The 13736-nt window shown below is 44.2% G+C and overlaps 1 protein-coding gene across 7 annotated transcripts in view; it reads right to left on the bottom strand.

The window, feature by feature from the left end:
• Nucleotides 1-13736, bottom strand: part of LOC144094162 (ubiquitin carboxyl-terminal hydrolase 8-like) — a 402680-nt gene that overhangs the window by 176219 nt on the left and 212725 nt on the right. For all 7 annotated transcript variants that reach the window (XM_077628075.1, XM_077628078.1, XM_077628079.1 and 4 more), the window contains exon 9: nt 8200-8381. In XM_077628075.1, coding sequence (XP_077484201.1) covers nt 8200-8381 — 182 coding nt within the window. The remainder of the gene's footprint in view (nt 1-8199; nt 8382-13736) is intronic.

The following is a 13736-nucleotide window of genomic DNA, read 5'->3' as shown; positions in this document are numbered from 1 at the left end:
ATTTTTACCAGCGTCCGACAGGGAAGTATTTTGGGACCTTTACTTTTTATCCTTTACATTAATGACATTGTTAACATAAGTAATTAGCCTCAAGATGTAATTTATGCAGATGACACTAGCATGTTCTTTAAAGGTAATAGTCTCGAATTTCTAGTCTCAACCATTAACAGCGCGCTGGATGGCCTCAAACATTGGAGTGAAGCAAACTCCCTGGCACTAAATGCGTAAAAGACAAAAGCAGTTGTTTTCCAAGCGAGAAATAGGGCGATCATGGCAGAGCCACAGTTTACCATTGGGAACTCTATTATAGAAATTGTAGATACGGCCAAAACACTTCGAGTACTTTTCAGCAAGAGCATGGTCTTGAATGCTCACGTTAGTATAGTTCTATGTCGCCTCGCGAAATGTGTAGGAATGCTAGCAAAATTTTGGCATTTTCTTCCGACGTCTATAAAATTATTAATTTACAACACGCTGTTCCTCCCTCATTTAAATTACTGTTTTCTAGTATGGGGCAATACAACGCAGGCCGACATAAATAAAATATTCGTGCTCCAAAAGAAAGCAGTCCGGCACATAGCAAATGTGCATTACCCTGCACACACAGAATTTTTCACGCGCTTTCACATTACTCCAGCTGATGATCATCTAGCACTGAGATATAAGTGTATATGCTACCACCAGAATACGTTCCTAGAACTATCCTGCCTGAAAGCCACTATTCCAACATATGCATTTCGAAATCAGTCATTCTGGTGCGTTCTCTTCTGTCGTACAGAATACGGACGTTCTATGTTACTGTCACGGATCTCCCCGGAGAACACTCGGACCGAAAGAATGGACTAGGCAACGAGTGTACCCACACAAATGCACATTTAATACACCCTACTTGACACACACACTAGAACACAAAACTAACAAAACTAACAAAACACAAAGGCTATAAATACACACGACCCGGGCACACTGCTACCAGCGTCTACTACTAGCGTTCAGCTATTCGTGGTCGGTGTTCGTGCTCACGGTTGGTTCGGTGTGGCTGCAGCATTGTATGGATCCAGTAGGCGGCGTCGAGGCGGCGTTCGACGTGCTTGGGCTGGCGTCGCTGACGGCGTCGCTGGCTGCGTCGTACAAGCTCCAGGTCCAAGCGCCCGTGGAGGCGATGCCGGTGTTGTTGGCGTGGGGGCACCACCCGGATGGGTGGCAACAGCACTGGAGACACCCCTGGCCGTAGCAAGTGGTAGCATCCTCCGTTGACTCCCCAGAACGGGCTCAGGCACGGCAGGAAGTCCACGATGCGAAGCCGTAGAAAGCGAGCTCACCGGAGCAGTAGCAGGCATCGCTCTCTTCCAGCCAAAGTGTCCCTGACCCGCTGGTGACTCCGCTTCTCTATTCTTCCCCCCCCGTGTCTCGCTCTCACTCACCCTTTTATAGCCTTCGTGTTAGTCCACATAAGCCTTGTCGTCCTCTTCTTCTCTTCTCCACCAATCATCTCTCTCCACCTCACCGAATGCTTCTCCACCAATCATCTCTCTCCACCTCACCGAATGCATCTCCACCAATCATCTCTCTCCACTTCGCCCAATGCTTCTTCTTCCTCTTCTTTATTCTTCGGTTAACCCACATCCTCTTCTTCACACCTCTTTCCTTTAAAATTTAATTTAGGGTCCTTAATATATGTGACAAGGACCCCCTCTCTCAAGAGTTTTTCCATGAAAAACTGCTCACGTCATCCTCATCTCCAAGCCATCCAGCCAACCGACTATCTTCTGTGGCGATTCTGGACCCAGCACACACCACACCGCAAATGTCCAGCACACACTAAGAGCGCACCACGAACATAGCACACCAAACGGCGTTTTCAGAACACTAACAAACCACTGCCGTTGTCTGTACAGTTCTTAATAAACATGTTCGTGTCCGCAACACACTCCCTTGTATAATCACGTAACACCAACAACAGCAACAACAACAAGATACATCCCACAGATACCTAGAGCTGTTCAGTTGGCTCTATTTATATACGTGTCTACTTTGTAACATATGTCCTCCATTTTGCCTGGCCTATCCGAAAACATCTCCCCCTTGATTTGGAGTAGGGCTGTAATCGTCTGTCTTCATTCTAATTGGGCTTCTTCAGTACCTCATCCTCTCCTGCGTTTTCCTTCCCACTGAACGTGGGCACCTCGGCAACATCGCCTGTCTCCTTGGCCACTACCGAACAAGCTGCCCTGGGGGTGTACCGCAGTACGGGACCTCTTCATATTTCTTCAATATATTTACATGGAAAACCGTCTTATACCCCTGTCACACGGGACTTCTTCACGGCCTTTACCGTAAAGTTGTCTTAATGTACTAAAGGAGGAAAACCGAAAAGGAGCAGAGGCGCTGCTACACGGCAAATCCAAAGGAGCTAGAACGCGGCCTCCGTGAATGCCAAGTCACCGCTGTGTGTGAAGCGGCGCTAGTAACATTATGAAATTAAAGCAGACTGTAGCACTTCAGCTAAGAGGATAAGAGTGCTTTCGTGTATGTTTGAAAAAGTAGCTATCACGAAATTAAACGAGCGTTCTGACGGTGAGAAACAGATATTTTGAAACAAAAGTTTCTTTTTTTTTTCATCGTTCCTGGTCCGACCCCGGTAGGCGCACTTTTCCGTTCGGCTCCTCGTTGTGTGCGAGAAGCGTGCTTCGTTGCTATGTCCTTGTGCGTATTTCAAAGAAATTAGGTTGTGCCTGGTTAGCGTGCTGCCGTAATCATGAGCGGCGAACCGCAAGACGTTAGAACGAATTGTGTAATTGCCATGAAGAGCAAACGAAGAAAAAACAGCAAAGCGAGAAGCGCAAGCACGTGTGTGTCGATGCGGCTGCTGAAATGCGTTCAAGTTCTTTCTTAGCAGTGTAGATGTCTTAAGTCATCCTCCTCTACGGTTAAGTGCACTGTAACGCAAAATTAACCATTAAGTAAGATAAATTAGATATTTTTTTTTACGTTTTCAAAACTAAATATTGTGTCAATTTTTTATTCTTTGAGCTCGCAAGCTGGCGCTGCCGTCTGGGTTGCTCCTTTAAGCAACTTTAAGGCCGCTGACGGCCGCCTTTGCGGCTACGGACCTTTTTGGCAAAGGTCTTGAGGCTTTGCCGTGTAGATGCGCGTCAGCCGCCTTTGGGGCAAAGGGCCTTAATTCCTAAGGCCTTACACGTGCCCGTGTGACAGGGGTATTAGTGCCATCTATCAATACCTCATAATCCATGTCCTTTTTCTTCCGCGTCACAAGGTACAGACCCTTCCAGTGCATCAGTAACTTATTATGATCCGTGGGTAGCAGGATGAGAACCTTGTCCCCCGGATTCAAATTCCTGTGAGTGGCTCTATTGTCATAGTAGCCCTTATAGCGTTCGCGCGCTCTTTCCAGGCTTTGATGTGCAAGCCTGCATGTTTCCTTCAACCTGTCCCGCAACTCAAGAGCGTACGTGTATGTTGTCTGGAGATCAGATGCAATCTCCTTATTAGCCCACAGCTCCTTGAGTACTGTAAGTGGACCTCTAACGGTTCTCCCATACAACATCTCAAAGGGCGAGAAACCAAGACTCGTTTGTGGTACTTCGCGGTAAGCGAACAAAAGAGCTGGGAGATATCTATCTCAATCAGTAGGTCTCTCCTGGCACATTTTCTTGATCATATTTTTGAGAGTGCCATTGAACCGCTCTACAAGCCCATTACATATGGAATGGTAAGGCGTTGTCAGTAACTGCCTTACTGATAAAAGGCGGTTAACCTCTTTTATTAGTTCCGATGTGAAGTTCGAGCCCCGGTCACTCAAAACTTCCCTCGGGAACCCATAACGCGAAAACATTTCCACAAGACCCTCCGCCACTTGGATACTATCAATATCTCTCAGTGGAACAGCGTCAGGATAACGAGTGGCCACGTCAACCAGAGTAAGCACATATCTATTGCCTTTGGCGGATACTGGAGAGATTGGCCCCACAATGTCAATCGCCACTCTCTGAAACGGTAGGTCGATGGTTGGCATCTTGCCCAGAGGTACGGGACCAACTCTTCCCTTCGGAACTGTGCGCTGGCACACATCACATGAGCGCACAAAGCGCTTAACGTCACCCGTCTCCCTTGTTTCCTTTGTGTGTCAGAATTTTTTGTTATTCATATTTTCATGTTGTTACGCACTTCTTCTTTTTCATTAACATCTTTCATGCAGATCTGTATTCTCATGTTGTAATGCATTGTTGTTAGCCCATACTTCAGCACGTGTTATGTTCACCTTCATAGGTTTTTAATCTCACTGAAAAATGTCCCTTTGCTCTTTCTCGTGTTTGGTGATTAGGTTGACGCTCTCTCATACAGCTTATCTCTGGATAACAGGTGATATATAAGTGCGCCTGGCTTCTTTTGTCGTCATTAAAGTTGAAAGTTGCGCTTCTTTCCTGTTGTCTCCTTTTTCCTGAGAACGTTTTTTTTAGCGCACAGCCTCCAGGAATGAATATGTACCAACTAGACCGTCAGAAAGTCTTACTGAACACCCGGCCAAAAGAACTCCTCGGTGATCCTAGACCCCGTTTTTTGAACACCCTGGTGTCCGGCCATAATGGCCGGACACCAGGCGTAGCATGTCCCAAGCGTAGCGCGGTCTCTCGCCTATCTCTTGGTAACACCAGCTGTTGGACCCGCCTTCCTGAACTAAATATGCACTCCCTGTGCAGGAGACCATTTACCAATTGATATTCGAAGGACGTGCGACTCTTCTTTTTTTTTCACTTTTTCCCCCGACTCTTTCGAAGCAGGCTTTCAAGCTCGGGTCTTCTTTTTGCCTAATTGCAATTTCGCCCGGTGTTACGCTCAAGCACATCGTAACAGGAGTAGAGAGCGGGCGCTGCTTTACTCGGGCTATCTCTTGAGCTCTTGTCTCTACTGCCGACAAAAAACTGACTGCACCCGTCTGAGCTGTCGCGGGCCTTTCCTCCTTTGGATGTTCTTCAACGTCGAGCATCCTCCACTCGAGATCAAGTTCTTCGACACTTCTTGCACCCGTAATGTTTCCCAAGATGAGATCGTAGATGGGTTGGTCTACGCATTTTGCCACTACCTGCCCTGTATAATATGGCATTGACACTAGAATCCTGGCTTCAGGAAGGTACCTTACTGTGCGGTCTACCAGACTGACGCCCGATGCTTCCCCTGTAAGATCCTCGTCCTTCACCAGGCTTCTCCGAATCAAGACTGTGTTGGCTCCGCTGTCTCTAAGCACCAATATAGGACGGTCCCCTATTTGCCCAACCACCACTGGCATTGCTGCTTTCGACTTGGGTGTTCCACTCACTGCCTCATTTTCCAGCGGCGTTTGCTCTCCTTTCATCTGCGAAACTTCGGATGGCGTGACAAGATTCTACCCTAGAGTCGACAACGCATGCAGCTTGGTCCTGCGTTCTGTATCGGCACTCATCCAGAGTATGACCCCTCCTCTTACAATCTTGACAAACAACCTGTGGTTTTTGGGCAGCGCTACTACTCCGACAGTCAGCTTCTTCTTCACCCTCTCATTGCTTGATTCGTAGAGGTCCGGAATAATGGCTTTCGAGAATGTTGTCCGAGACAGCACGGCATGATCCGGCATAGCGAACTTCATCCTGTCGAGGAAACCCGGTTCTTCGACAATGTTGTAGGGGTGCACACCACGAGCTACGAAGCGAGCTATCCTTTTTGTCATCTGTTGAAATTTTTGGGGCCGATGCCTTCATTTTCTGCTTGGAACTGTCGGCTATGGATGGCTGTTGACCACTTGCCTTGCTTGCCCCTTGAGCTTGGATGGCCTTTTGCGTCCGTCGCACTTCTCTTGGTAGTCCTTGTACAAGTCAGGGTGTCTCCTTAAATCTGTTGCTAGGGTTGTTGTCATACTTTTCAGGGTCTTCAAGACTGCCTTGCATTTAAGACATTGACCTTCGTTCCCGGTGGAATCGTTACAAAAAAGTTCCAAATCATATTGCTGGCTGCCCGCAAGTCCACCATTGTGCTCTCTGGAGTGGTCCAAGGTGGCTGGGATTGATCAAATGCCGCCGCGGCAGAGACAGAGTCACCTACTAAACGTAATCGACCACACCACCATGCCAATGAGATGCATTTTTGTATGCCTTTGTTCTGAGTATAGTTCTGTTTTCCTGGCTTCGTTTGGATTGGATTAGATTGCGAAAAGCATTACTGAATCCAAAACAGAAACTTCCGAAAACGCCTTCTCCCTGCCAAGTGTGGCTATTCGTTTGAGCCGAATACTTCGAAATTTCCGAATAACAAAATTCAAATCGAAGCGAATATCGAATAGCGCATTATTCGTTCAACTATTCAAAAATATTGAACATTCGCACAAGCCTACTATCAATACAGTTTTCAAAAAGATACTCAGCACATGTATAAACGAATTCATATCCGAATACAAAGTGCTTAGCCCCCCAGCAACACGGCTTCAGACCTCATAAATCTACTTCCTCTGCGGTTCTCAACCTAACTCAAATGCTAAATACAGCTCTCCACGAGAATAGAATTCCTATCAGTGCATATACTGATATAAAAAAGGCCTTTGACACAGTTAACCACAAAATTTTACTCAGCAAAGTTAGCAATTATGGATTCAGGGGTAAGTTCCTGAACTTACTCAAAAACTATCTTAGCGACCGCAAGCAGCATACAGCAATTGAAAAATATACATCTACTTCACAAACCGTATTAACTGGCGTGCCACAATGATCGGTTCTTGGGCCCATGCTATTCTCACTGTGCATAAATGATCTTCCTGATATCCTTAAGTACTATTCCCAACTTTTAATGTGTGCTGACGATACCGCCCTTGTATTTATAGGAGAGAATTTGGATAAAATACAGGATAAAATAAATGGAGAGCTAGACAATGTTTTTACGTGGTTCACGTCCAATAATAATAATAATAATTGGTTTTTTTGGGAGAAAGGAAATGGCGCAGTATCTGTCTCATATATCATTGGACACCTGAACCGCGCCATAAGAGAAGGGATAAAGGAGGGAGTGAAAGAAGAAAGGAAGATGTGCCGTAGTGGAGGGCTCGGGAAGAATTTCGACCACCTGGGGAGTGCACTGACTGACATCCCACAGCACACGGGCGCCTTAGCGTTTTTTTTTTATGGAGGAAAAACGCTAAGGCGCCCATGTGCTGTGGTGGTCGAAATTCTTCCGGAGCCATCCACTACGGCACAATAACCCTTAATCTCAGTAAGACTAAGTATACAGTTTTTCATTCCAGAAAAAAGGAAATAAATACTGAGGAACTGCACATATCATTACGCGGCCAAAAATAGAACAAGTTGGCTCTTACAAACATTTAGGCATTTTATTTGAATCAGACATGCACTGGAAAACACACTTTAAAAACCTTTGCTCGAAGCTCGCATACGCATGCTATGTTCTACTTAAAGCTCGTGAATGTTTCGCATATCCCATTATACGCATTCTTTACTTTTCCTTCTTTCATAGTCACCTCTCTCACTGCACTGAGTCTTGGGGTGCAACTTTCGTAACTTATCTCAAACCTGTAATCCGTCTGCAAAAACATGCATTACGAATTATTATATTTGCAAGTCGCGGTCAATCCAGTAGATCCCTGTATAAATCTGTCCATGTGTTGCCGTTCAATGCATTATACGAATTAAAAATTGAACGAATTTACGCAGAATCTGAGAGACCCTTTACTAGCCAATGGCTATGGGTCCAGCAACTCTTGTATTTTGAAATAAATTCTGCAAAGAAACAACGAATGAAATGAATGAAATGCCAGCAAGCAAGCTGCAAAAAGGCGTGGATCCGAGAGGCTTAAACAGGGACTGAGATGGAAAAAAAAAAGGTTAAAGCATTGCAATTCTATTTTACGCCTTTATAGTGTGTGCAACTGTAAGTACTAGTGCTGACTACTACTGGTTAACATTTCCTATTTTTCCGTCATTGATGATGTCACACCATTTCGACCAACTACGAGTTTTATAATGCCACCATCTTTTGGGTGATGCCATGTTTTCGTGTCGATGAGCCATCAATAAATATGCCCACTTTGAAATCAAAATTCCTCAGCATTAAATCTCTCCAGTGGATAAGAGTCGTACGACTGATTTCTACAGTACAGAAAAATTAGCAGGTGTTGTCTTCCCTCGGAAAGTGCCCTACCTGCAGCACCTCTGTGTTGCTCCTGACTCCTCCCAGAGACTCCGCAGGGCCACTGGCCACCCTGGGTGCCACGGGCCCATTTGATAGGCTCGGCTTCTTGCTGCGGTCCACCGCAGGCATGGGCTTCACTTGCTGGGCTGCCTCCGCAAACAGGTTGTCTGGGTCAGGGAAGTAGATGCCATCTGCAGGGCAGACAGGCACCTGCTACAAAGGCAGCCTGCACCGGCCCCCCACTTCCCAGCATGCAACATAGGCTGAAGGAGACTAAGGTTACTGAGATCTGGTGAACACAGCAAGCATTTCTGTTTAAAGTGATGACTAAATCATGCTAACAATCATCCCCTAGAAAAAAAAACATCCACAGTAGTTTGGACAGTCACACATTGTCTTCAACCTAGAATGTCATCAAATTAATACCGTTTCTAACACCATTTTTTCATTCTTGAAATGAGCACCAAGTTCAGTAGAGCTTAAATTCACTCAAATGAAATCATGAAATGAATCACCTTCAGCCCGACTGCGCCCACTGCAGGGCAAAGGCCTCTCTCCCATATTCCTTCAGTTAACCCTGTCCTGTGCCAGCTGTGGTCGCCCTATCCCTGCAGAATTCTTAATCTCATCTGCCCATCTGACTCTTGGAATCCACTCCATTAACAGCCACTGGTTATTTTGCCTTTGCGTCACATGCCCATTTACTTTTCCCAATTAGCTTCCTTGAACCACCCAAGCTCTTGCACAAACCACTGCAATGACGTCTGCATTCCGCAATGCGACTGCAATATGGAGATACAAATGACTATAGACACCTCATTTTAGTACCATGTTTTCCTCTCTCAAATGACGAGTTAGGCATTAGAATACATGGATCACCACATGGTGTTCACCTGTGACCACTCAATAGTTTACAATGAAATTTCTTCTCTTGTACTGTTTCGGTTCTGCTTTCATCAGCCGACCGATGGCTGTGACATGCAGCTGGCCTTTGGTCATGTTAGGCACCAAAAAAACTACAATATAAACGCTGATACATACTAGTAATTCATTACAATAGTTCAATCAGCCTGCTTCAAGACCTGGAATGGCAACAAACAATGTACCAGCAGTTATATTGCCTTTTTTTTCATGCCTTACTTGACCTAAAGACCAACCACACATCACATCCATTTGTTGTTTGATGAAACCGAAACAGTATCTAAAAAAAAATTCAATGATAAATTATTTAGCGCTCGCAGGCCAATATCACGGGTCGATCCATATATACTAATGTCTCAATTGAAAGCAGAAGTCATGCAAGCATAAATATCATGTCCATGTCCATCTAACAGCTAGAGTAATGAGCACAGCTGCAGAAAATAAAGCACGAAGCTGCAGCTGGGCCTGATGAAATTTCTCTCGAGTGAGAGAAATTTTACCTCAAATGCACGACATCGTTTTAAATGAAGCTGTAGCTCTTGTCCAACCTTAATCCTCATTCTGCTCACGGTCCAGATGGGATATCGAATCACGCCTTGAAGCACTTGTTCCCACAGCATTGCACCTGTTTTGGTTGAATGATTTACCAAATCATTGAATTCTCAAGAATTACTTAAAAACCACGAGTGTAACTCCCATTTTTAAGAAACGCCACCTTGACCTGGTAAGCAATTATAGACCGGTTTTGTTGATATCTGTCTGTTGTAAAATACTGAGACATGCCATTTATTCTTGTCTAATTAAGCATCTTCATGACAATGATTTTTCCATTCCGACTCAGCATGGATTCCGCTCAGGGTTACCCTGTACCACCCAACTTAACTAATTCATTCATGATGTTGCACGCTCCTTCAACAATAGTACCCAAAGAGGAACGAAACAGCGCAACTAAAACGAAGAACCAGAAAAGGAGATGCACGGAAAAGTGCTTGTCCGTGTATCTCCTTTTTTGGTCCTTCGTTTTAGTTGCGCTGTTTCGTTCCTTAAGATGCAATACCAACTCGCCCACTATGCCATGTTGCTACCCAAATAGATACGTGTTCATTGATTTCTGAAAGGCTTTTGATGCAGTCCCACATAATTTACTTTTGTACAAACTATATAATTTCTTGGTCTTGCTGATTAACTTTAAGGTTGGCTTAAAGATTATTCAAACGAATGTCAGCAAAAAGTGGTCCGTGTCATCTTCTCTTTCCTAGGTCCGTTTTGCAATGGTCCACAATATGAAAAAGTGGCTCTGAATGGGGCAACGTCACGAGCGTTTCATGTTTTGTCAGGCGTACTGCGAGGATCGGTCCTTGGGCCACTCCTGTTCCTCATTTATATCAACGATTTAACTGAAGGTATTGCTTCGACTGTGAGATTGTATGCGGATGACTGTGTTGTTTATCACCCTGTGTCATGTTCCGGAGATATGAGCATGCTACAGCTCGATCTTGAGAAAATTTGCTCTCGGTGTGTCAAATGGAAGATGGATTTGAACACAGCAAAATGTCATCACATACAATTCACGAAAAAAATGTAAAAGGTCTCTACTTCATACAAATTAAACAATGTTCCAGTGCACCGTGCTGACGAGGTCAAATACCTAGGCGTCACATTCATAGCGACATTGGAGTGGATATACCCCATCGACTTGATAGGTGGTAAAGCCTGTCGCCATTTACATCCTGAGAAACTTCAAGTCAGCCCCTACAGTTCCGAAGGAAACTTTGTACTTTACTAATATTAGGCCTGTGTTAGAATGCGCGTGCGCAGCGTGGGACCCGTTCACAAATTTGTGGAAGACAAGCTAGAGCGCGTTCAGAATTCGTCACACACGTCCATAACAATGGTATTGGAGGTTTGCAGATCAAAGAAAGTCTAGGGTGCAAGCACGCAGAAAGGTGTTCAGATTAACGTTTTTACATAGTGTTAACAGTGATCACAGACGAATCGACAAAAGCATATATTTAAAAAACCTCATTATCAGTCCAAGAGACGAGACAACAGCAAGAAAACCGGGCCATATCAAAGTCGCATAAATGTATTTAAGTTTTCATTCATTTCACAAACAATTGAACAATAAAATTTGCTCCCAAATGAGATAGTGTCTGCATCCAATTTTTCATCTGCCATAGAAAGCATCACATCAACCTGATTTATTTCATGCTTAAAGTGTTGTGCTCTTTGAATTGTGTAATGGCTTTTGTATTTGGATACCTTGCTTCTTGTTCAATGTGTTTTCTCCCGCTTTAAGTTAATAGCTGTCTGTACCTTCGTTTTATAACTGAATTGTTGCTTTTGTTCATGCTCTTCTTTATAACTTTTTGTTTGCAAGTAACCCCCCTATGATAATGCCCAACGGGTGATGTAGGAATTTGTAATAAATAGTGAGAACTTCCCAGCTTTCGTTCGTTGCCACAGGGCTGTGCTTGGATGGGTCGAGAGTCTGATAAAAAAGTGTCAGTGCATGAAGACCACCAAGAAAGTCGGACAGCAAAAACTATTGGACGAGTTCAAACATTGTCGAATAATGCAAACCATGACACTGAGAAAACTGGAAAATCCCATATTATCGCTATATCTGGACTGGCAAAAAAAAAAGCAAAAAGAACAAACCCACATATTCCCCCATGCACGTAACAACCAGCACTCCTGTCAAGGGAGCACAGCATCTTGTGTGTTGTGTTGTGTTGTGTTGGGTTTAATGGCGCATAAGCAGCTAAGGCTATCATGCGCCAGGCTCAAGGTATATGAACATTTTTCTGTAGGTGGGAGGAAACATGGTTGTGTAGATGACTTAAATTGCTATTTCGTTCTGGTAGTAATAAGAGAAAGAAGAATTTTTAAAAATGGCTAAAAATAAACGCTTTCAAAAAGGTCAGATAACCTCAGTAGCCATCCTTGGCTGGGCAAGGATCCTGAGGCTCCCAACCATTCAAATAACCACCTCAGCCCTCTTCTCATGGAATGAGAAAATGGCTGAAATGCATCACATTTTAAAGCAAAGCTGTAGATCAAAGTTTACAGTTCCTGAAGAACATCTGCTTCTTTTAAAAAGCTAAAAACGGAAGATATGTTCACAATGGCATTTTCGCCTAAAAGCAGCGCTGGGTGTAAAGGAATGTATTCATTATAAAACTTCATAAAGTGCTTATTTCTTAGTTTTTCGAGTTTTGCACACGAGAATAAAATATGGTTTATTGTTAGTTCGTCTCCACATCTTTCACAATGAGGTTTGTCTTGTTTCGTTAGTATGAAATTATGTGTAATGTGTGTATGTCCAATGCGGAGACGACATAAAATTACTTCAATAAATCGTTCCTGGTGCCTACAGGTCTTCCATTCACCCAGGACAGGTTTTACAAAGTGCAGCTTGTTGTTAACCTCGTTGTCCCAAGAGGCCTGCCATTTTTCTCTCAATTTATTCTGGACTGACTTGATGCAGTCCTTATGCGGTATGTTAACTGGTTTTATTTTTGCGTTAAGGGCAAGTGCGGCGCTTGCATCAGCCCTCTCATTTCCGCTGATGCCCACGTGACTGGGAACCCAGCAAAACTTTATTGTGTGTCCTTGTGAATAAGCTCGTATTACATTATGTATTATGTTTCCTATTAAGGGTTCAGTTGCATTTCTGGGGTTTATTGCTGTAATTACGCTGAGAGAATCACTGTAGATAACACTGTTCTGTATGTTTTTCTTCAATATTTGTTCTACAGCTAGAGCAATGGCGTAGCATTCTGCTGTAAAGATTGAAGCGCACTGAGGCAGCCTGACTACTTTTTCCCATTTCCCTTGCACTATCGCGCTCCCTACATAGAGTGCTGTCTTAGAGCCATCTGTGTAGAAATCTGTGCAATTCTTGTATTTTTCACTTACTCCAAGAAACTCTTGCTGTATATATTCCAGTGGGGTATGTCTTTTTTGAATGTGTGTCAGTGCGAAATCGCATACACCAGGAAACAAGTACCAAGGTGGCAACCTATCGGGTCTGTGGGCAACATCAGGAAGTGCATCTAGTATGTTTATTTCTTGGCATATTTCTTCAAAGCGGAGGAGCAATGGTTTTACAGCTTGAGGTTTGTTGGTGAACAGTGTTCTGGATGGGCATTTTGTAACTATGGTGTAACAAAGATGTTTCGGTAGCGACCTTATTTTCAGTACGTATGCACAGGTAAGCATTGTTCTCCTGTTGGTGAGGGTCGGTTCATTTGCTTCTACGTGAAGGCTATTTATGGGTGATGTTCTGTAAGCACCCGTTGAAAGGCGCAACCCGAGGTTTTGTACTGGATCTAGCTTTTTAAGGTATGATGGCCTCGCAGACCCATACACTATGGATCCATAGTCTAACGAAGAGCGTACTAGAGAGCGATAGATGTGCAATAGGCACCTCCTATCGGATCCCCAACGCTTCCGTGAGAGTACTTTAAGTATATTCAGGGATTGGGTGGCTTTCTTTTTTAGGGTGTTTATATGTGGTAGAAACGTTAGCTTTTTGTCAAAAGTTAAGCCTAAAAATTTGTGTTCTTGTTTTACTGGAAGTGTGGTGTCGTTCAAGTGGAGGGTGGGATTAATCTGCAGTC

Source organism: Amblyomma americanum, chromosome 6, assembly GCF_052857255.1.
Source record: "Amblyomma americanum isolate KBUSLIRL-KWMA chromosome 6, ASM5285725v1, whole genome shotgun sequence".
Classification (NCBI taxonomy): Eukaryota; Metazoa; Arthropoda; class Arachnida; order Ixodida; family Ixodidae; genus Amblyomma; species Amblyomma americanum.
This window is presented reverse-complemented; position numbering and strand designations above follow the sequence as displayed.